At 43.9% G+C, this 25087-nt stretch overlaps 2 protein-coding genes across 2 annotated transcripts in view; both read right to left on the bottom strand.

The window, feature by feature from the left end:
• Positions 1 to 540: 540 nt before the first annotated feature.
• Positions 541 to 7326, bottom strand: KBTBD11 (kelch repeat and BTB domain containing 11). The gene is made up of 2 exons (XM_065681539.1): positions 7245 to 7326; positions 541 to 6816 (listed from the first exon to the last, which is right to left on the bottom strand). The coding sequence occupies exon 2, from the start codon at positions 6739 to 6741 to the stop codon at positions 4972 to 4974; it is 1770 nt and encodes a 589-aa protein (XP_065537611.1). The 5' UTR covers positions 6742 to 6816; positions 7245 to 7326; the 3' UTR covers positions 541 to 4971.
• The window catches only part of ARHGEF10 (Rho guanine nucleotide exchange factor 10), a 133215-nt gene continuing 115330 nt past the window's right edge, over positions 7203 to 25087 (bottom strand). The window contains exon 30 of the transcript XR_010613243.1: positions 7203 to 7376. The gene's annotated coding sequence lies outside the window, so the exon portion shown is untranslated. The remainder of the gene's footprint in view (positions 7377 to 25087) is intronic.

A 25087-nucleotide genomic window follows, 5' to 3' on the forward strand; every position in this document is an offset into this window, starting at 1 on the left:
GTTCCAGCATTCTACTAAATGTGTGGAACTATTACAAACTTGCATTAAATTATCTAGAGTAGGAGCTGAGGCAGTAAATATACTTTAAAATATATTTTGCTACAATAATACCCAGGCTCATAGTCCTAACAGCTACACAGAGATACTCTGTTAAATCCAGTGCAACTCTAGTATGCAGAATAATGGCAGACAAAAAAACAAATTTATTAAATGCTTGCTACTACAACTGCTCAAAGGTACCACTATATCCCTTCTTGTACTTTCTTAAGCTTCCCAGGAGCAATGCCACTGAAAAACAAAAGCCCAAAGATACAATTCTGTCGAAATCTTCTAGGTTCATTCAAGCAGAAAGCACTACATGTCAGTGCAGACAAAAAGCAAATCACTCCAGTACCACTGTCAAGCTGTGCGATAACGAATGGTAACACAGCTATGGAGCAGTCAATGGAATGGATCCTGGAAAGCTGGAAAAGCAATACTCCTCATCAATAGCAATAATAGGAATACAACACTGAGAGCCAATCAAACGGCACAGGAGAATTACAGCTTTCATGTGAATAATTTATTCTTTTATCACTTTAAATTTTACCAGGTACTTACTTACATTTTTTTGTGGACATAATTTACATCACCTACTGCACAACTGTATTCACGAATAGGGTATGATTAGCATCCTTCCCATGTTGCTTAACAGTGCCTGTCTTGATCAAATAGGGTTATTCTTTTTCCAATTATTCCTTTGACTTAGTTTCCAAGTGTAAACAGAATTTGTACATGTGCCTTTGTTGCACCTAAGATCTCTTTTTATGATAGAAATACTAAAGCCCCATTTGTTATTAGCATTTGCTAAGATGGCTTGTTTCTATGTTGAAACAGTGATTTAGTTTTAGATGTGATGAAGGCTTTCAGCATTTCCATGTCAGGCACTGTAGTGCCTCTTTACCAAGGTGTCAGCCATGAGAAGCACCCCAATTACCTGCCTGGCCTCCCAGTGCAGTGCCTGGCATCTCTGCTCAGACTGGCAACCCAGAATACAGAGCCTGGAAAAGCTTTCCCCAGAAGAAAACTTGCCCAATTGCAGTAACATGTACTAAATGTGTCCTGAATTACCCACCGAAGAGCTGGAGCCTGCAATCTACCCAGAACTTGCTGTGCAGAAGCCTATGTGCACTTCTGGAGAATTTGCATGAGGTTCATCCCTGAAAAAGAGCCACAGGAGGTGGTCCCAACACTCCTCTTCTAGTCATCTAGATTTAAGAACACACACACATGAAGTGGGAGGCCTGAGTTCAGTCCTTACTCAGCTTGAGGTAATTCAAGCCTGCATCCTGTGGCAGATGACCATGAAAACAGGAGTACCCTAGGAAGGAGGAAGCAGAAAAACTCTCCTGCACATCCTATTAAAAGTGGGAGAAGGGAACTAGATTCATGGACAAGACAGACAGTAGAGAGGACTATGTCTCTCCAGCTAGTTTCAGATCAGTCAGTGAGGATGAGGGTTTGAATTCCCCTACCTCAATGATTTCTGAGATTTTATGTTCCCATGCAAACACAGTAGCCTTTGGGCTATTAGATAAAATAGCTCTGTTTTAAAAGCAAAATATATGCAAACACAATATAGGGGGATAGAGAGGGAGCGATGGGCTGGCCCCTTAGCTTGCACCATAAAACCATACTAAACCAGAAGCTTCCAGGGCCCATCTAGTTTCAAAGGAGTTGAGGCAGTAGCTTGGTAGGTGGGTCACTACTCAGAGGTGGGCAGTTCTGTATGGACAGAAGAGAATCTTTGCATGTCAAAGGGACAGTGGTTGTGAAAAATTCTGGAAAGACAATGTTGGTTTTCAAAGGCCTGAATGTCTAAATTCTGGTGTTAGCAGGAGAAAAAAACAACTCAGCAAACCTGCCTCAGGCTCACAAGGGAGGAAACAGAGGCCACAGAGTAGGAAATCTGGCTAGCAACATGCCTCTGTTGTCAATCATCAGGCTGTGATTATGCAGAGAACACACAAAGGAAACAGGTTTGACAGACAGCTACTAATGAAGACCAGACTATGTCCTCATTTACACAGTGTAAACAGTGAAAGTGGGTAAGCACTTGATTCAACCTTTTCTAATAACAGGAGCTAGCAAAAATACTAACCACTGCAGGTTCGCAGAATGTTTATTACTGCAAAGATTATTTCCAAATTTGTTCTTCATGGTGTACAGCAAAAAATACTGGAAGAAAGGATATATCTCATTCCTTCCCAGATGTCTAAAAGAGCGGAGATTTAGATTAGATATTAGGAGGAAATTCCTTCCTGTGAGGGTAGCGAGACACTGGCAGAGGTTGCCCAGAGAAGGTGTGGCTGCCTCATCCCTGGCAGCGCTCAATGCAGGTTGAAGGGGACTTTGAGCAACCTGGTGTCATGGAATGTGTCCCAGCCCATGGCAGGGGGCTGGAACTAGATGAGTTTTAAGGTCTCTTCCAACCCAAACCATTCTATGGTTCTATAGTTCTGTGGCGTATTTTTTGCAGTTTAAATCATGGTGACTTCCCAAAACTCATTTTAATAAATGCTTAATAGGAATGCAACAGCTGGCTTGATTCATCACTATGTTGTAGTATAAGAACTTTATACTACGTAGTATTTTGAACTATGAAATTGTACTGTGTTGAAAGACAGACATTTCCTTGTGTGTTCCTGGTGACTCTGCTAATTCAAAATCTGGACTAGTAGGTGCATAGTTAAACTGAAGACATACACAAGTGTTTCAATACATGGCTTGAAATACTTTCCACAGTTAACATGTTGAAGGCAAACACGGATTTTCTCTCCTGTTCAAGCTACAATGCTGTAATTTAATTTAGAGTCAATATTTCCAAGATTTTTTGTCTGCGAATTAAGTCCATCATTCAGTGAATGGTATTAAATTGAACTGCACCAACCTGTACTGAGGCTAAGTTAAGCGTCATACTCTGCAGGCCTGTAACTCTTACCTGGCTGATGCTTTAGGTAGCCCACTAGGGAATAGGCTCGCCTGGCTAAGAACTTTTAGGAGTAGACCACTGTTTTTTACACGATGGCTAACCAGCTCAGCTGCACTGAACTCCCATGCAAGACAGATAGAGAAAAAAAGAAAAAAAAAACCCACATGAAAGTGAAGAAGTACCTATAAACTCCACTATTCTTTTTTGTGAAGATGGTGCCTCTTAGGACAGAGCCTGCTGCCTTCATTTGGAACTAGCAATAATGTATAGGAATGCTAATGTCCTGTTTAAAAGAAACATTGTCATAAAACATAAAAATATCTGCTTTCTTTGATGTAAGGTCCCTATGTCATTCTAAAATATGGATCTATGCTACAGCTTTGAATATAAACAATTCCCTTCCACAGTGCGTGCCAGTTCCAGGCTGAATATACAGCAATATACCAGCAAAAACATTGGTTCTTTTTTTTTTTTTTCAGAAAAGGATTCTCAGTGATTTACCATAAAGATAAAACATTTGCCTTTCCTATTGATTTTTTTTCTTATATAAAATGTATAAAATAAATGCATGTGCCCTTTTCAATATAATCTGTCTGTGTAGACAGTTTAGATGGTTTATGCTTTTCCAGTTCTGAGTAACATGACAAAAAGTATGCTCCCACTTCCCACAGGCAGCAAGAAGCTTTATATGGTTTCATCTCATTAGAATGCTGCTCCACAGACAGCGCTCTTGGGTGGTTCAGAATCTCAATGACAGCATATGCTGTCCGCACATACTGTAGTTAATAAGGAGTTACTGATTACAGCAATCACCGGATCAAAATAAATAAAGCAGTCTCTTAACCAAAAGATAGGGAAATAGCATCATGCTAGTGCACAATACAATCAACGTGTAGCGCATTCCTGTTTTCCATGTCCTCCTCTGATGGTCTTGCAGTAAGTTGGAAAAGCCTCTTGCCACAGGATACTTAACATACAGTGAAATATTTAAGCTGTCTGCAGTCAGTTTCAAAGAATTTACATTTGGTTTAGGTTAATCTTCCTTGACCTGCAGTTAATTAAAGAGCAGCTTGAAGTACAAAGTATTTCCCCCAGTTCTAGTGGCATACATGGCCATGTCAATCAGTTGCAGTCTGAACAGCTTCAGTTCATTCCTGTTATAATTTAAAATCTCTGATAAAAAAGTAATAAAATTATGACTTTCTATACAGAAACCACTGCCTGTTTCAAACAAAGAACATATCAACATTTCGTATCTGATATGCCACATTTTAAAAAGGTAACTTGCCTTTTTCTGTTCATTTTTGTTTATTCCAAATATAAACATGTGGCACACATTTGTGTTACTTAAAACTTTAAGTCTGGTATCTGTTAAATCATTTGTGGTTGAAATTCCTGGGACCACACAGTGTCACATCTTCCTTAAATCCTCTATTGCACCAGAAATGAAAGGCTGTGATAGAGATGTTCTTCCTATACTTTTCTAGCACAGGAAATAGTTGGTTTAACCTAAAAACAAATGCAGCTAAACTACGCTGTGTTTATCCCTCCCTATCATCCCAGAAAGAAGGAAAACAAATGGCAGAAAAAGCTCCAGCCCAGATTGCAACTACGTGTAAACACGCAACCAATACTATCTGTAACATCCCATTATGACACTGTTGTCAGGAATCTTTCAGAAATCCAGGTGTAAAGAAGTTCTGGTTTTTTTTTGTTGGGTTTTTTTCTCAGATTTGGAATTGGCACAAACATAACCCAGAGGTCATCCTTTATAGCAGCTTCTCCTTTCATGTGCTTGGCTTTTCACACAAAGCACAGCAAACATCAGATGCCTTACAACCAAGTAGCTCCAGTTCGACATCTTGGGAGCAGAGAGGAAGAAAGGGGGAGCCCCCTCTCTCTGCAAATGGCAGAGAGGGTCCCCTCTGCAGGGGGGTTTGTGCTCCCCCACAGCTGCAATCCTGCTCCCCACTCGGGAAGCCAGAGCCAGGCTGGCCACCTCACAGTGGGAGGGAGCCCTCCTGGTCCCCTGTTTTGTCCAGCCTCTCAGGGAGGGTGAGCACAAAGGGTAGGAGGACACCCTTGGCATCCAACGGAGCTTTAAGAAGCTCTCCATCGAAGGTGCCCTTGAGCCCGCCATCTGCTTCCACCTCACCATCCTGGGCTAGCTTGAAGCGAAGGGTGCCGGTCCGGTTGACACAGTAGATGGTGTTGCCCAAGGGGGCACAGCGGAAGGGCTGGATGGGGCCACCACTGGGCCGCAGGCTGGCACACTGGCTCCAGCGCTTGGCCACTGTATTGTACCGGAAAACTTCAACACCACCACTACTCCCACCACCTGGGCCCTGCTCCCCACCACGGCCACTGCTCACATCAAAGCGATAGATGAAACTCTTGAAGGCCACCATGTCAGCAGAGCGCCGGCGGCTGCTGTTGTAAGGGCACTCCTGCCACTCATCACGTTTGGGGTCATACTTGAGCAGGCGGTAGAACAGGGAGCCTCCTGATACATAGATCTCCCCGTTGCAGGTGGTGGCCTCATGAGCCACGGCAAAGGCACCCTTGGGCAGGGGTGCCACAGGGCTCCAGCGGTCTGCCCGTGGGTCATACCTCTCCACGGTGAAGAGGCACTCACCCCCCACGGCATAGAGGTAACCGTCCAGGGCCAGCAGCTTGAGCTGTGAGCGGGGCTGAGCCAGTGGCCGCACCTGGTTCCAGGTATCAGTTAGGGGGTTGTAGCAGAAGACCTTGTCAGAAAGGCGGGCCCGGGACTCACCACCTCCTGGCCCTGCCATGATGCCCCCTGCTAGGAAGAGGTAGTTGTGGAGGACACACATGGCGCAGCCCTTAGCATTGGCCTCCTCAGGCAGGCGCGTCAGCACCCTCCACTCGCCACTGGCCTCCTGGTAGCAGTGGATGAGGGAGCCACTCTCCTCCAGTGACACCACGGAGGAGGGGCTCTGTGGCCGGCTGCTCTCCCGGCTTTGTGGCCGGCTGCTACCACCTGGCCGCTCGAAAGCATCGCTGACCTCAGCCACCAGCAAGCAGGGCCGGCCAGCCTCCATGCGCCGCTGCAGGATAAGGTCCCGCTCAGTGCCACTGAGACGGCCGTAGACACTGGGCTCCCGAAGCACCTCCAGATAGTGATCGCTCATGAAGCGGTAGGCAGCTTCCCGCAGCTCCGCCAGCCGCTGCTTCTTGGCCAGGCAGAGGAGCTGGTAACAGTTGCTGAGGCGGAGCTGAGCACGCATGGCCTCAGCGGCACAATGCAGGGCACAGGGCATCTGGAGGACACGGGCGCCACTCACAACCTCGGCTAGGTTGTCGTGCCGCACCTCGCCCATGCGGGCCGTGTACACATAGTCGATGAGGAGCCGCAGCGCACCGTAGCTCACTCCCTTCACACGCAGGACATCCCGCGAGGCGCGGGCACGAAAGTAGTCACTCTTGGCCGCCAGCACGGACTTGTGCGCCCGGATGCGACGCCCCGAGACCTCGATGACCAGATCGGGCTCCTCCGCCGGTCGGTCCAGCGTCCCTACCGCCTCCTCTTCCTCCCCCTCCTGCTGGCAGGCGGCGTTGTTGATCTCCCACTGGCTCTCCACCACCCGGCCCCCAGCAGCGGGCGGCTGCGGCTCGGCTGCGGTGGCGCTGAAGCAGAGGGAGGAGCTGAAGCCGCAGGGGGCGGCCGGGGTGGGAGGCGGCGGGGGCGGTGGGGCGCCAGGCCCGGCACCGCTGTCCTCCTCCTCCGCGGCACCGCTGCCCTCCATGGATACGCGCTAGCTGTGCTGGCTCCGCGCCGCGCCCGTGCAGAGGGCTCCGGGCCGCAGCGGGGCGGCCATCACCTGCGGGGAAACCGGAGAGCGCTTAGCTTCCCGCCGCCCAGCCCGCCTCCCCGCTACTCCGGCTTAACGCAGAGCCGCCGCTCTCGCAGGCGGGGCTGCGCCTGGTTTCCGGGGCTAAACCCGCGTTTCTCCTTTCCCTGGAGGATCCGTCCTGCGGCTCTGCCGCCTCCCGCTGCCCGGGGCTAACTGCACTAGCTCACCCCCCTAAAACACGGCCTCTTTCGGGGAGGGGGGGGCGGAATATCGCCCCGATGAGCACCCCAACAGCCTGAAAAGCAATTCTCGTTTTCCTGTTGCTATGGAAAAATGTGAAGCAGTTTGTACACACTGCATCCTTTTCATCGAACTGGTCCCTACGCCGCGCTGGTCAATGAGGAAAAACATCCTTTAAAGTCAGGTACTTAGGAGTACCGTCGTAATTTATTCACCTTGTGCAGCTACTTCAGTGGAAGGCAGTGGCTGCAATCTACTCTGGAAGGAGATTCCCCACTAGCCAAGTTTTTCTTTACATGACCTTTGTGAAGGTTTCTTCGTATCACCGCTCCTCATATGCATTCCCCCTGTTTAAAAGAAAGTGTAAAAACAGCTGATTAGTTTTAAACTTGATAGATTCTCAGCTCACTCAGAAGTTTGGGACTATTAGAGCCATGTTTCTTTTAACAGGATATCTACACTATCTTAAAGTGACCAGAGTATGCTAATAGGTTCAAACTGTTTACAAAACACATCAAAAGGTTTTTTGTGTTGTCATGACAAAAGCAATCTGGCCTGTATGTAACAGTGTATGTAGCTGTAATGCATTAGCGACATGTAAATCAGACTTCATAGGGACTGGTTCATGTCTGAAAGATTTCTGTTAATAAAAAGTAGAAGTGAACAAAAATTACAATAGATAATTAGAACATGAAGTTTCTTCTGGGAAAATGGCAGGCTACAGGGCATGACTGCAAGTAGGTTAGTCCCTGTCAACACAATCACCACCCAGTTGTAGCACCTTTTCACAAATGTAGCTTTTAGAGTTTCACAAAGTGCTGTTTGTTTGCCTCATTGTTTGTTTACAATTTTCCCAGGCTCGGTTTAAGTTTGTATGAATGATGCATGAAAATTGTCAAATTGTACTTAATTTCATTTAATAAGTATCTGCAGCTCTGATTTCTTTTTTAAGGGAGGTTACTAATTTTCATTAAGATCCCTGTTGACAGGTTTTTCACAGTCCTCAAGGAACACTCGTTTCTATGTAAAATACACCTTGTGAATTCCTTTCAGCAGTGAGGATTTATTTACCCTATTAAATTAATATTAGGAAAATCTAACTTTCTGATTTTTCTTAATGAAAGCATAATTGGTAGGTGACATTGTCAGGACACTCGTGACATTGACATAAAACCTAGAAGCCCATACTTGCATAAGCAAACATCACTTAAATGACAGGATCTGTTTTCTTCTTACGGGTTTTTATTTTTTGCACTTGCCCTGTGAAGGACTTCCTACTACATTTGATCACATTCAGTTAAACAATGAATCAATACTGAGGTTTGATTTCTGGATATTAGAGCCCTGGAAACCATAACAAGGTTTCAACAGCATTTGGAAACTCTTTACTTGAATTAGTAGATTTCACAAACCTTGTATTTCTCATCCAGGTGTTTTAAAAACTGGCATTCTGGAACTTTCTGTGACATTTTATGAACTTTGGAAAGCCTTAGTGGCATATTTTCTGAGGTCCAAACCAAAACTCAGCAGGTTAGGTTTTGCTGACTTTTCTGTAGCTTTAACAGCATGTCTGTGGAAGATATATTGATTCATTAATACTTTAAATGGGGCAACATCCCTGTTGATGTGATTTTGGTTTTCAGTAAGTCTACACAGTACTGAATTCACTATGTAGTCATTTTAATTCTGATATATTATGCTGCAGCCATTGAGATTAATCTGCTTTCTGCTCCAGGCCTTCCAGAGCCCTGATGATCTAGCTTTGTTCAAGAGCTGCTACTGTAACTGACAGTGGCAAAATGACAAAGGTCAAATAGAGATGGTTAGAAAAACACCTAGAATGATGTGGTGTTGCTCTGATGTCCTGTTATATTAAGAAAATTGCTATCAATATATCACTTGTAACAAAAGCAATTGAAACATTTTACATCACCTCTGCTCTTTCTTGGGCTGAGTACCCTGATACTCAGTCCTTACCCTTCTACAGCTCTGGAGAGCCTGCCCTCAATTACGAACATGCAAAGAGTGCTAATAGACTTTCCCCCATTGCTCTCACTATCTTTCCTGGATTCAGACATCCCTCATTTCTGAGACCACTTCTGACTTCTCCTACTTATGTACCCCCTTTACAAGAAGGAAGGAGCAGTTTCAGATAGTGCCAAGCTCTCAGCTCTGCTGCTTGATTTTACAAGAGAAACAAGTAAGAATGAAAGAGAATGCTACCAAAAATAAAAAGTACAGGTGACTAAATGTAAGAAGTCAAAACCAGTAGCTGTAATCCAACAGTATCTCCAAATGGTGAAATGTATTTCCTGCACTGTCTTGAAAGAAAATCACCAATTAGATACCAAAGTTGTTAAAACCAGCATCCAGAACAAGTGATCTTTTCAACTTTCTTGGCTAATGAAAATAAAAAAGGTGAGAGCCTTCTCAGACACACTAATCACACCTTTTCCCATATTCAGATGTCTGCTGGGCTTAGACATCTTTCTTTGCCTCGACACTGAAATGTTATTAAGAAGTTTGCCACCCAACATAGTTAGTCTTTACAAACACCTGTGTTAACATCCTCTTGAGGAATCACAAGGAGGAAGGACTGATGGTACTGCTTGCTAATGGCAAGCAGCAGAATTCTGAAGAATATTATCTTCTGGTATATTTAAAGCTAACTAGCAAGAGTATGTTGAAATTCATGTTGAGTATGAGAAAGACTCGAATCAAAGCATTGCATGCAATTTAGGCAATAAGGAACTCTATGGGGAAGCTTGAAGACTTAGAAAAGATAAAAGAGGGTTTGGAGGACTTTGTCAATGACAGAGCAATGACTGCTCCAGCAATCTCAGAACCTTTGTCTAGCTGAAAACAAAGCGCAGGAATTACACAACGATGAAGCTGAAAAACCAATTCAGAGAATTGTAGAACCTTCCCATTATTGAGCAACATGGCTGATCTGAGTTAAAAGGTCACGGATTTAGTATAAAACAGGAAGAAGCTGAGAGAGGTTGATGGAAATACAGTACTGAACTCCTTCATTTGTTTCTTATCTACAGAGATCAAAGAGTTGTAGTGCTGTTCTGGTGACACAGAACACTCAAAAATACAGAATCGCAGAAGATACTTGATAGCTGTGCTGATTCAAAAGAATCTAAGCTCCTAACGTTCTCATTTGGCTTAAAACAAGCTCGACTTTAGAACCTTTTTAAAAAATTCATAAACAGAACTGGTACTGGAAAAGGAAGCAAGCTGTTTAAGAGTACAGCAAATCTGTGGACTGATGTCACCTTTTATACTGGGGACTTTTAAGTCAGAAGCTGAATTACTTGGACTAAAACTGTTTTCATTATCATGGGTTTGGTCTAGGGATGATGTAATATTAATGGACAGAAGAACTGCCAACAAACACGAACTGTATTTACAGACTTGGCAGTGACACACTTACAATATCCTGGACGTGTGGCCCCAACCTCAGATGCTGTGAGACATTGCTCAAGTAACAGCACAGATAAAGCAGCATACCTTTATCTGACAGAGGAACTGTAATGAAGAGCTGCAGGTAAAGTTTCCTGGCACTGCATTCATTTGGCAGATCTGATAAATCCAATTAAATGCTTGTTTTTCATTGTTCTTTTTTTTTTTCATGCAGTGCCAATAACCTTTGACCCTGTCCTCTAGCAAGACCCACTTTCTCTGTGGAATATGCACATGTGGGAGGAATTGGGTTACTGCTCTCCAGTTCACAAATGGAAACTGCTTTGACTCAGTCCCAGGGTTAATAAATGTAGTTCTTTCCCTACCATAAGTAACTCAAATTTACATAAGCAGGCCATCTTCCCCAGGAGACACTACATCAGAACTGACAGAATGCCATTCTGCTCCACCTCAGTCCAGGAAATGCTTTTTGTAAAAGCTTGTACTGACAAATTTCATTCCAGTAGAGAATTTCCTCGGGATAGGAGCATCATCTGATCGAGATGATTAAGTAATCCAAAGAGGTACAATCATCAAAAGAGAGAAAACATCCCTTGTATTTATTTTAAAAACTGAAAGATGAGTGTTAGAAGTAGAACTGGCCAGTGTGAAGACATCCAGCTCAGCCTTGAGTCCTGAGTCTTCTAGACTTCTAGAGGGCAGAGTCAAGTGTAGAGAGGTTTGCATAATTATAAATACATTCTGGTTTTATGCTGCCCATTGAACAGATCTTTGAAATTTGGGGAGGGGTGTGGGGGGAAATGGTCTCTTCATAGCCTTCATCGCTGGAGAAAAGAGGAGCATTGAGATGGGACTTCTCTGAAAGGGCTTGAAGCACTTGAATTCTTGCATCCTATTACGCATTTAAACTCTAGATCTTGACTGCTTGATTAACCTCCTGCTTGTAAGAAAGAAAGAAAGAATTGTCTTTCAGTGTCCTACCTTAAGAAAAATTGCAGGAAATGAATTTCTTTCCTTTTTTTTTTTTTTTTGTTTTGTTTTTTTCCCTTTTTAAATTAGGGGTTCTCAAAGTTTGGGTTACAATACAATCCTAGTGTGGATGTACGTCTTCTGTAGCATTGCATCAAATACTAACTTGCCTATGCAGCTTCCTTGTGACATCTCAACGTGCTGTTGTTTTCTCACATGTAATGGAGGCATGAATGTTTTTATCTCTTAACTGCATAATTTTCATACAACCATAAAGATAAATAAACATTTAAGAAATACAGTTTATGATTAAAGACCATAAAAGAAACATGTGGGCAGCAGTTTTTCATCAGAAACTCAGAGGAAGAAAAGTCTGTGTGTGTCTGGACAGGGAGGAAGAGAGAGAGGAAGTAAGTCATAATAAAAATATTATCAAAAGCCTGCTGAAATCAGTATTACAGTTAGCAAATCTAAACTAAAAATATACACGTTCTAAGCAGTCATTATGATCAGAGAAAATGTTTCTTAAGAGTAATATCCATAGAGACAAACAATCTCTAAAAAGGAAGCTATCCTTTTGAGTTCCTTCCAGTTTAGACTCTTCGCAAGTAGTTAGGGAGGAGCAGTGTCTCTCAGGAGTTCATACACCAAAAAGGAAGTAACACTCCCACAGAAGCAAGTGTGGCAAAGGTTAAGTGCAAGTCCTCTCCAATATCTCTTAGAAGAAAGAAATACTAACAAAAAAAGAACAGTCATAAACAAGATTTTGAGTAATTACAATACCCTCAGGGAAAACTCCACGGCTGACGTGATGTCTTCATCACTAATGCACTACAGATCAGGAGATAATGGCACAGCAATACCACACTGCACAAAATAAAACTTTTTATGGAGAATTGGTGCTACCTCTAGACATGACCCCCTAATTACAGTCCTAGATAATAAGAGACCACGTGGTTGTGTCTGTGATAAACCAAAGACTGGTTACTTCCATCATATCAGGACGCATCTAACATTACATACAGCTGTGTACGCTGTATACAGCTGTGCACATACAGTGTACAGCTGTGCATAATATACCAGCACAATGCTACAGCTGAAAAGATGGATGCAGTCCTTGAATGTGTATACTGGGAAAAAGTTACCTTTCACCTACAGATGGATGGATGTTCCAGGGCCTACATTTTTGTAGTAGCATTTTGAAATCTGTGAGGACAGAGAAAAGTACCAAATTATCTAAGAGCTATAGAAAAACACTTCAGTGAGAGACTTGCAACAGCACTCTGCAACCAGACATTAGCTTACTCTGTCTCCACACAGTGTACACCAGTCCTGAGCCAGCTCCCAAGCAAAAAGATGACACCTAACTTAGGCATCAGCTCACAGCCACAGTTCCACGGCTTTGGAGAGAAGGTGGCTTGTGCTAATAGCTTGGAGAACAGGTAGAGCAAGCCTTAGTAAGCCTGAGAAATGCAGTGCTGACACTTCTTCAGGGTTGGTATGTTTGCCCTGTGACTTGATGACAGTGCACAAGTGTAGGCACATGAAAATTCTGCATACTAATGGATTGCTTAGGCTAATGGAGAAAGCCCTAAACAAACAAAGGGGGAGAAGTGTAGCGCAAACAAAGCAAAATATTTACACTACTGAGGTACCAAGGAAAAAAAAAAAACACACCCTACCATAGCATATTGTGGTCACTGAAATCTACATTAACTAATGAGAAAGTGAGGAAAGGGCTCGAGGAAGACAATCTATTTAAGTGCTGAAATAATTGCTAAACTCTAAAACTGTGTCCATCTTAGTAGGATCCTGAACTGGAAAATGGTCAGAGTATTAATATTCAGAGATGAAGTAGTATCCCATGAGGAAACACACATTTTTACTCTGCTATACACTTCTTTCAATACTGGATTATGGTCCAAGTGAGAGGCAGGACATTAGACTAGAAGGACATTTGATCTGATATGGGAAGACCCTTATTCTAATGGGATGAAGCAGACCAGGAGTGTGTGCTTTGCTGGAAGGCACTTGGGAGTCCAGGGGGAATGAAATTTGACAGGAGCAGACTAGCTGATCTAGTGATCCTTTCTGACCTTGAATTCTGGAAATTGCCATACACCAGGAGTACTGACCTCAAGCAAAGCATCAGCTTGTGCTGATTAAAAGCCTTGAGTTTTAGTGCAATTGACTGCTGTAATGTCTATAGCAGAAATGTTTCTCAGCATTAAACTGTGTTGTCAACAAATAAATAATTGCAAACACGTTCAGAGTCTCTGAGAACACTTTGGCAATGCTGGTACTAATAAAGGAGAATGAGAATATTCACTGAGAGGAAAAAGCCAAACAAACCAGCAGATTTCTTCAGATAGATTTCTGAAAATAATATAAGAGTCAGGTTTGGTTTTGTAATCCAGAAGAGCATTTGATCTCCAAGAACATACTGCATCCTTGCAACATACCTGCTATGTACTGCATTTAATACAGAAGATGGGCCAATTAATTTGAGGGAAATTAAGTTCCTTGCTTTAAGATGAAGCTGGAGTTTGCTTTTAATATCATTATGGAAAAGACATACAGATTAAAGAGCTCAAAGCACCAGAAATCTGCCAAAGTATGTCACCATTGAGCTTGAGAAAGACAGAACTTAAGAAAACAATAGATTTCAAAGGAAAGCCAACATTATGCCTAGGAAAAGAAAGCAAAAGGAAAACTTCTAGAAGAAAGAATAATTAAATCACATCTTTTCCCAGGCAAACTTGGAATCAGGTACACAAGAGAAAGCCCCACTTTTAAAGACTGAACAGGCTTATTCATTTCTTGATGAATTAAGTAAACAATGCTTAGAAAGGCAGAGGTCCTTCAGATACACAGTGAATGGCACCTTTCTCATTTTTGGAGATCATATATTGTTTCTTTGCCCAGATACTTTTTCAAACTTAAGGTTTACAGTCATTCTAGCTGCAGCTAGAAATTACACTACATGTAGTTAGATTTACAAAACAGTTCCAGGTTTCTGCAGACATCATCTCTACACAGACTTTGGACTGGTTTCAAAGACGGAGAGACATGCTGCAATGGTAAGCATGGCAAAGAATGACTTTGAGAGAAGTTCTATCCAGCAGATGGTAATGCAACAGAAATATAAGACCTAGGACAGCCAGATCAGATAGCGAGGAAAAACTCCAGCATGACAGCCCTAATCTGAAAGGAGGAAAAGATTTAGCTTGCACAGACTTCTTTCTGCTGTGGCATAAATGCTGCTGGTAGAGTTTCCTGTTAGGCCTCTAACTGCTAACTATTACTCATGGCAGTTTGACTTCTTTTATTTATTATTTCATGGAAACCAGGTCAATGTGGAGAGACATGGGGCCATATTCCTACACAGAACTGATCCCAGAGGTGAGTGGGACGCACTTCCCAGTTCTCCTGCAAGGGCAGAGACAGATGTTGTGTGTCTGAGCAGTAAAGTACTGCTGATCTACCTGTAACCAGCTCCTGGAATGGAATCTGGAACACATGGACAGGTTCTGTACCCTTATGCATTGTGTGGGTACAGTTAGATGCCAATTGGTTAGCATCTTCAAATAATGGCATACAAGAACTACCAAGTAGAAAAACACCAAAGACTATGGTGATGAAATGTTTACCTTTTGTGGTCAGGAGGTGTCAGTTCTTGCTCTGAATACTTCAGCCAAGAATCCTCTCCAAAATAAACCTAAATTATTTTAAAAGATAGCAGTACTGACTCTTGCTGTTACTTCACCTTTCTCTACAATGGTTAGAGCTCTGACCATGCCCCATGAGAAACCTGATGCTGCTCCTTCATTTGAAAGGATTAAAAGCCTCAAATGTCAACTGAGTGCACAAACCATCAAGACAGTGAAAGAAGGATTACTGTCCTTCAGACTGAAGCTGTATTACTTTCCAAAGAAATAAGAAAAAAAGTAGTTACCGAGAGAGAGAAAGAAGTATCCTGGGTTCTGTTCCCTGATGAAAAGCAACTTCCGTACTTCCCCACTGTTTTGGGTGGGACACGGCTCAGTTACACTGTCTGGAGATCCAAGCCATTCTGGCTTTTGCTAGGACTGAAAAATGCTTTCGCTGATCTCAGAGTAGACACACATGCTAGAGTCATAGGTACTTCTGTGGCAAGACTTTACTACCAGAAGTACCTATAGGCTGTCAGCACAGATCTTACCAAGCAATGGGAATGCTTTTAGCAGCACAACAGCTATGTATCTAGGGGCTTAACAAAATATAAGGCAACATGTGGTCATCAGAACAGGGGAAGAAGAGAAAATTGGCTGTAATGGATGTTATTTACGTTGCTAGAAGGCAACAGTTGCTGGTCATTCAAAGATAGAAATAAAATGGGTTTCTATTAAAATACTCATTTCTATGGCCTGACACCTGCATTGGACACATTTTTTTTTTACTATAGTATGAATGTCATATGCTAAGTCTGGGTGTTCAGGCAAAGACTTTCTGGCTGCACTGATTTTGAGACTTTTACTTCTAGAAATCAGTGCAAGCAATTTAATACCTCTGGCAATATATATTTTTTTTTTCTTAGCAAGGCAGATAGGTAACAGTTCAGATTCCTGAAATTAAAGGACAGAAAAGACTGCCTGGTTAGCTAATCTTATTCCTGCAAGAACAAGCCAAAGAATTTTACTCTTGTACCAAGCCAATAACTTCTGGCTGAATTAAGTCAAAGCATTGTTCTGCTCAAATCATCTGTCTCACAACTATATGGTTTCTCTGGTTTGGCAAAGGATCTTGATGGAAAACCAAGTGTCAAATGCATCATCCTGGATACCCTGACAAAATATACATGCTGCCTTTCACTTTGGACTTCACTTCTTTGTCTTCTACACTTTTATATCTGCTGACTTGGCAGCATTCTGTTTTACCAAAATGGTCAATACTTTTTCTGAAGAGACATACCGACTAGCAGCACAGTCGTGAATGGTGATAATGATCACAGCTACCTCAAGACCATCCCATCTGCTTTTGGACTTCCCGACATAGGAGAAGTAAAGACTGTAGTGTGGCTGACTAACCTATGATTCAAACATGCCCTTTTCAAGTGCTACGGGATAAAGACTTGTTATTTCATGCAGTTGAATTGACATCATGTGCAATAGTCACAGCACTATTCTTGCGTTTATTAGGTAGCAATCTGGGCAGAGCTGAACCCAGTCGGGACCTGGAGTAAGAACTAAGATGTTTCAATCAGGATGTGAAGCAAAGAGATGTTTGGGTTTATGGTTATGATTTGGGAGGTGTGAGGAGCACAGATTCAGGGGTCCTAGTTTGTGGTTCTTGACCATTTTGAAGTTCTGATGTTTTAACCATAAATTTATGGTTTCTTCTGACTAGGGAGAGATTTTAGTTACACATCAACATTTCCCAAAAGCAGATATTGAAGCTTTTCAGCTACTGTGCTCTGAAAAGCTGCCTGACTTTGGGCATGCAATAGAAGCATTTATTTCCCATAAGGCGCCAAAATGTCTTGGCAGGGACACTGTCCAGGCATTGGGATAAAAATCTCATAGACAACTCTGTTGCCCATCATGAAGGACTTCTAGTCTTCCATCACAAAGAATGAGTGGTATAGACCTCATCCTAACCAATGACAAGCAGCGCCAATGAATTTTATCATATGAATACATATGAACAGTCTTCATCCTCTGTTTCCTATATCACAGTGTAAAATTTCTTGGGACACATGGCACTAACTGTAAACCTCACAAAAGCAATACACTCAAGTGACATTTACTTTACTGTTTCTGTATCTACTGTGAAAACCAAACTCCTTCAGAACTCTTATTATCAGTTGTTACTAATCAAGAAGTTATCTGTGTACTGCCCACTTCCATGGCTTTGGAGAGAATGAGGCTTGTGCTAGTAGCCTGCACCTAGAAATTTCCAACTAAGTTTCACAGAGCTTTTTGATAAAGCCAGAGTTTGACATCACTTTAAATCCCATCCCCATTGCCATCAAGGGAAAATTCCCATTAACTTTATGAGCATCTGGATTTCCTACAGTGATGTACTGGGTTTGCATGGTAAGGTTTTGGTAGCAACAGGCTACAGGGGTGGCTTCTGTGAGAAGCTGCTATAAGCTTCTCCTGTGTTTGACAGAGCAAATGCCAGCTGGCTGCAAGATGGATCCACCACTGACCAAGACCAAGCCCATCAGCAACAGTAATTAACACCTCTGTAGGAGGACCCCATGCAGAGCAGGGCTGTGACCCCTGGGGAAGTCCCCACTGGAGCAGGCTCCTGGCAGGTCCTGTGGCCCAGTGGAAAGAGGAACCCATGCTGGAGAAGTCTGTTCCTGCAGGACTGCACCCTATGGAAGGGACCCACACCAGAGCAGTTCGTGAAGAACTGCAGTCTGTTGGAGGAATTCTGGAGGACTGTCTCCTGTGGGAGGGACACCAGGCTGGAGCAGGGAAAGACAGTGAAGTGTCCTTCCTTTGAGGAGGAAAGGAACAGCAGAAACAAGTGTGTGATAAACTGACCCCAACCCCCTGCACCACTTGGGGGAAGGTAGAGAAAACTGAGTGAAGTTGCGCATACGAAGCAGAGCGGGTGGGGGGAAGGTGTTTTTAGATTTCTCATTATCCTACCCTGATTTCATTAGTAATAAATTACATTTATTTCCCCAAGTGTGTTTTGCTCATGATGGTAATTGGCGAGTGATCTGTCCCTGTCCTTATCTCAACCCACGAGCCTTTTTCTTTCCCCTGTGAGAGTGATAGAGCAGCTTTGGTGGGCATGTGGCATAGAGCCAGGGTCAACCCACCACAACTGTACAATCAAATGTGTATGTGTACGTGTAGCTTTTTTTTTTTTAACTGAGGCAATGCAGGGAGCTGCAGTAAAAGAGAGTTGAAAGAAAGCTACAGGATAAGAAAAGAGCTCTACCATGAAAAGATTTGTCTTTGACTGACAGAATCAGAACATCTGTCATTCGCACGCTGTTCCTATAGCAAAGGGTTGGCTTTTGGTTCTTCCTGTCTAACACTTCAAAATATGGGTCGCAGAAATAATAGCTTATCTCCAGAGCTTAGGGCCTGTTCTTCCAATCTACTTACAAGAGAGAGAGAGGAAAGCAGAGCTGCTTCCAAGGAAAAAAAAAAAAAAAAAGAAAAAGGAAAGAAAAGAAAAAGGGAAAAAAATACCGCAGATCTCTGACAGGGCTGAAATGATTCAGGAATCCAGGAGGCTTCCAGCAGTTTGAGATCCATATGCAAAACTTACTCTACTTCTCAAAATACTTCTGGAGGAATCAGGGTCCAGAAAAACAACAAACAGCTTGTGCTAATCTGTGAATGTGCACATGTAAGGTTACTTCAATACTATTAATTAATGCAAACCATGCTGTGACAGACAACACAAGAGCATGGAAACTGCTTGTCCAACTTATGTGGATTTGTGTGGAAAGGCTGTGGTTTCTGGGGTGTTCCTAAGTGAACTAAAAATGGCTGTCCACCTGTCTGGTTTAGCCAGAGGCATAGCAATGGCAGCTCATGAAACCCTGCACCTGAAAAGCATTTATGTCACACATCTTTCTTCCTGCCACAGAGTGCAAAATCTGTGGAACTACTGGATTTTTTATTTTATTTTAGCTTGATTTGCATTAAATAAACTGACTTAACCAATTGTGAATTCCTACTATCCTCACTGATGAGGAATAAAAAACTAGAAAGTACCAAACATGCATTGCAGAACAAAGGACCCAGCCAGCTCTTTTTTGCATTAACACTCAATCACCCATATACAATACTGACCCAGTCCTGTAATTCTTTCAAAGCCAGAATTGATGGTTAGCATCCAAGTAGCATTTTAGGATGAGGACAGAAAAAAGGCCACTTAATTGCTAACGCTATCTAAGGAAAACACACAGCATGTATGGTACTGATCCTGCAGAGAGTTACATGCAGATTTAACTGCTCTGGTCACAGGACTAGGACCACTCATAATACCAACATCGACATATGTCAACTTGAGTGTTTGCTTAATTAACTGCAGGAGGAAGGCAAAATCTCTATCCATTCACTGTTCTGTCACATGGTTACTAGTGCTGGCACAAGGAACCTGGCAGGAATGTATGTCCCAGGCTAGGGAAGGAGCAGGCTCCCTTCCCACCCAGTGACAGCTCAGTCATGCATGAGGTGCATCTGGTTGTCAAATCCTGAGCTACCATAAAGTAATTGTTTGTCAATGAAAGGAACTAATCATGCCTGTTCTCTGACAAAACAACACTGAGACCAAAAATGAAGCAGGAAAGAACAGATGATGACAATTCCATTGAAAAGTAACCCAGCAGATATAAAAACGTCATGTCCTGAGAAGACTAACGTGATCAAAACACTGAAAATGAGCCCATTTTTCACATGGGTATTTCCAAGGATGTGAAGTGGTATAAAACGACTTCTCAACTTCTGTTCACAGGAAAGAGATAGCCTAACTGCAATGCTGCAGAATCTCTCTCAGAAGGGATAAATAGCAAAATCCCTGCAAAACCCATACAGGATCACACGGGGGAAAAAAAAAAAAAAAAAAAAAAAAAAGTTTAATTCTACGTTAGAAGAAATTGCAGGATTTCATGTTTTATGACACCCTTCTTTAGCAGCCAGCTGCCCCTAATATCCTCTTGCAACAGGATACTATAGGATGCCAAAACCCCTGCTAAGTAGGATCTGGATCCAGTCATCTAACCACATCACTGTCTTTACAGTAACCCAGGCCAGCCCTAAATACTATAATCCTGCTTTATTATAGTAAAGCCAGTTAATGGCTTTCATTGAATGTTCCTGCCAAGTAATGGTGCTCTAATATTTATTGACATTTCAGATCTGTCCATCTGTTTGGACGATTTGTTACACTGAAAAGCGATGCAAGCAAAGCATTCATAGAAGAAAGGAAGCTATTAAGGATTTCAATCTTTTGATATTAACAAGGCACAGTCCCGTGAGCTCCATCTCCTAAGAGTCACCATTGACTTCAGTGTCACTACTGCCAGGAGCAAGACCATGCAGACTGGGGGGAACTGGGGCAGGCAAGGGATCAGTCCTGGGCTCTTTGGCAGGTTTTCATCAGAAACTGCCATTAGCAGTGGATGACCGGAGGATCCTACTGGCATGCACTGGATGTCCTAATTAAAGACTGAATAAATGCTCTGTGATGGGTGCTGGGAAGAGAAGAATGCAGAACAGGCAGGATGAGCCAGAGTTAAACCAGGGGAGCACATATTGCTTTGTCAATACTAGTGACAATTTAATTACTATTTTCCATAAACATTCCATTTAATTTCTGGGAGACAGGTGGTTAAGTCTGAAAAACGGAGCTCTTTAGCTTCTCAGATCATATAAAAAGATTGTTCTATTTTATTGCTATTCTATTTTTTTATTGCCCTACTTTTTTCTAGCTTTTTGTTCTAATTTTCTATTTATGTGGAAAAGCTTTACATAATATTATTTCTAGAGGGTTTTATTTCTCCTAGATAGGTGAAAAAGTTGGCTACAGGATCTAACAGTATCAATTTCTGTGCGATGCGTAAGTTTGGGTTTGGGAGCCGTCTTTTTTTTTTTTTTTTTTTTGCTTTAAAGGACCACACATAAAAGAATACTATGAGCTTTGGACAAACGCGATTCAGTAGGACTTTTATTCAGGCATCTTGCACCCTGCAAAGCCATGCACTCGTGTGTACACCCAGGGCTCGCACCTCTCGTGTTTTCAATAGGATGGGGAAGCACGCCATGAAGAATTTATAGCGGGAAGCAATCTGCTGCTGTTACACATCTCTATACGCTATTGTAAAGAATCATTCAGATTTTTAGTAGGTCAGCAGGATAACAAAATACGCAGGCATCACGTTTGGCTCCTCTGCGACATACAGAGAAGGGATACGGGTATACGCCTGGGCTCTCTCCTTCCCGGGGGAGAGGGATTAAGGGGTACTGAGGGAAAAGCACGATCAAACCTGAGGGTGCTCCGAACCTCCCCACACGGCTACCGTGCCTCCGCGACGCGTATTTCACCTCAGCTATAAGCAGATACCGGAATCGATTCTCCCCGGAGGCGCCACGGCGGGGGGCCGGGAGAGGGTAGGGCACGTCCCGAGTCCGGAGCCGCGGCCCCCCGCCTCTGGAGGTGCCCGACCCCCTTCCCGGCCCGCCGCCGCGCTGCCTCTTCCTCTTCTGCCGGCAGGCAGGCGCTTACCTCTGCGTGACGGCCGGCGAGCCCCACGTCGTTCTGGGGAAGCTCCCTCCACTGCGCCCCGCTGCCTGCAGCGCCGCGGCTGCCGGAGCGGGAGCTGGCGGGGGAAGCCGGGAAGGAGAAGCGGTGCGGGGGGAGCGGCGGTGCGATGCCAGGCGACGCAAATGGCTGAAGCACAGGGGCAGGGCGGCCGCTGCGTGGAGGGGGCGCGGGGCCGCGCTCAGCCCCTTTGTTCGCCTGACACGCTCCCGCACAGGCGGAGGGAGAAGGAAGCACGGACCTGTTGCTCGCAGCGGCGAGGGTCAGCTCCTGAGGCGGGAAGCGACGCCGCTCCCGGACGGGTGTCCGCGCTCCCCCGCGGCGGCGAGGCGGGGCAGGCGGCAGAACGGCCCCACCTGCCCGCGCTGAGCAGAAACTCCCTCCTGGCGGCGCCGGGCGGGGAAACCGCGGTCCTCACCTCACGGCGTGGGGGGGGAGAGCAGCCCCTGCGGTAACTGCTGCTTCCCTTCCCATCGCCGGGCCCGTGGGGGCTGCTGCAGCGGCGGCCTGATGGGCACGGCGCCCCGGCTGACCGCGGCCCCTCCGGGCAGCCCGGCCTCCCACCTCGGCTGGGCGCTCCCCGTCTCTCGCTGCGGGAGGGTTTCCAGCCGCAGCTTCTGGGTTGTTCGGGCTTCTGCCAGCGGACACACAGCGAGGTGGAGGCCAGGTGGTTTCCGTTTGACTGCAGTTTGGGTCAGGGTCCCATTTTGTCCTACTTTTCAACGCTGAGGCTGTCGTCGGGATTCCCAGAATTAAACCCGTTTCCCAGTTTCTTGAAAAAAGCCCTTGTGTTATATTAGTTGTACCCTGGATCTGCGCCCAGTGCAGTTGCTGGTACTTAGCTCAAGTCCCACTGCGGGCCACAATCTGACTTCTACCAGGGTAGTAGGCGCTGACACTGTGCTATCTGAGCCTTTCTAAACCATTGCCGGTGCCTGGATGTATCATGTTGCCATTGCAATATATAGTTTTCCTATGATACTGCTGTCTCCAAACACTGCTCATCCGCAGCTTTTCTCTTTTTTCCCTCTTTCCACTGACTCCAGGGTCCCGTCAGACTGGTTCTCCTGCAGCCACCCAAAGTGGAAACACTCCTGAGCAGACTTGCAAAGCTACTAGTCTCCTCAAATTAACCTGACCATTCATTTCCAATGTGTTGGCAATGTAACCACTGGGGCTGTATGTTCTTCCAGCATCATAGTGGTGATGGTTAAGCATGGTTGGGTGTCTTCCCATTCATTTTGTCCCATTAATCCTACCTTTTTACTTTAGTTATGCTAAAACTCGTGTGTTGAGTTAGCCCTTAATACACTCAAGTACTTGATATCTAGGTATTATTTAATTACTGTCTAGGTTTGATTGTAGTAAGGACAACAAACAAGAACAAACACAAGTACAGAATGACTAACATCAAATGGGTGAGTGTTAAATACAGCAGGTAACTAAAGGGGAAACTAATAATAATGCAGCCCATTTGAAAAAGAAAAACATAAACTGAGGAGGAAAAAACTGAAAACAAGAATTCAAGAAACCTCAGACTGTCAGGACTTTATACACTTAAGTTTTGGGACTTCTTTCTAAATAAAATATGTAAACATTTCTATGATTTGACTGCAGATACATCTTCATCTATCAAGTCAAAACAGTCTTTATAAGACTAGGCCATCTTGCCTGTCTCCAGACAGCCTTCCAGGAGTCAGATAATTCATATATACACAGTACTTGTACACTGAGTGTACATACTCAGCAAACGAGATACTGGGTAACTGTAGCCACTTGAAACCCTTGGCTCTGTTCATGTTGTGCATTTCAATGCTGTGCTTAACCAGAAGGCTGATTTTCAAGCTGAGGTCATGTCTCATCTCTACGGAGAGAAGCCAGCATGCTTCTTGGTGCCATAAGATAATTAAGAATCATACAGTATTGCAGGGGTCTTAGAATAACTGGTGACCACAACATGTGGCTTTAGCATAATTGTGATTTCCTGCTGTCCCCTAATTAGGGCCCATTATACGATTGGACTGTTAGTTTCTGTATGTGGTTTTATTCTTAGCTGGCTGGAAGAAGTTTCCATGTGATGATTTCACAGATCCATTAAAGCCTGCCAGAAATAATTCGTCTCTCCTGACATCAGGAACTAATCTTCCTGCTGTTCCATGTTACTTTAAATACCATATATTTCAAGATGACACTGAAATTAGGCAACTGATACAGGTCTGGGAAATTATTTTCACTTTAAAAATCCCTGTTGTTCTATTCCTCTGTGGAGGATCATGTCCCCTTGAGGTGTCTGACTTCTCTTCAGAACTCTGACTGCCAAGAGTTATGTGACTGTGGCAGCAGTATCATATCTGAGACCATTTGAGATTGTTCTGACTCATGCTTTCTGAATATATGATGATTTTCAGCACAGACAGATTTGCTTAGCTCCTCTTAAGGTTTAACTGGCACATTGCATTTCAGTCCATGTGTACACGGAGGTGTCTGAGCTACAGTTTCTGGAAAGGATTGGAAGTCAGTGGTGGATAAGAAGCAGGCCATACTTGCCCCTGTGGCTGGAGCCAGTAAAAGACCTACACAGAATCCAAGCTCCATGGATGTCCTAGCCTGAGAAGTCATTTAGCAGTCAGCTGTTGCAGACTTTATCCTCTGCCCTCACTGGACACTGCCAGAAGCAGAGTGGGTAAAATGACCTCAGTTCTGCTTTCTTCAAGTTTAACTTTGGGCAGTGATTCCCTGCCTTTGTGAGCCTCAGTGTGCTGTCCCCCCTCTTAAGTTTCTTTCTGGTACCCCATGCCCCTTTGTCATCAAACCTTTCAGTAAAAACACATTCAGTAAAAACACAAGTTGCTGACCTATTAGCACAATTTCTCCAAAATACTGCTCCTCTGTGGATCGTAGGCTGGGAAACCTCCTGTGAAAGATAAGGCTGCTCATCAACAAGCCTTTCAGTTTTCATTAGAACTGGAGATGTTGCTAAAAACTGGGATACCTGTTGTATAAAGCATCTCAGTTATAGTTCAGCTTCCCTACTTAACTCGAGTTCCCTGCTCCATTTATAAATAATGTAAATGAATAACCCTGTCTGGAGGGCAGTTTTTCTCACCGATCTTAGACACCTTGTCTTAGGATGAGGTAGATCATCCTTTGATATTCCTTGTTTCTCTCCATTAGCTGTAAAGTCAGACTGGTATAGATACAGACAGCTGTAGAATGATTGTCCCAGTGTAGAAGAGGGCCTGTCCTAAAGAAGTCAGGTATCACACAGCTTATACACAATTTGGTGCCTGTCTTGTGTTTCTGTAGCCCAGCCAACATGAAGAATATTCAGAGGGACTGATTGCTTGTAACTGCTGCTACTGGCCGTCAAGACTTGCTAAGATAC

Source organism: Lathamus discolor, chromosome 5, assembly GCF_037157495.1.
Source record: "Lathamus discolor isolate bLatDis1 chromosome 5, bLatDis1.hap1, whole genome shotgun sequence".
Taxonomy (NCBI): Eukaryota; Metazoa; Chordata; class Aves; order Psittaciformes; family Psittacidae; genus Lathamus; species Lathamus discolor.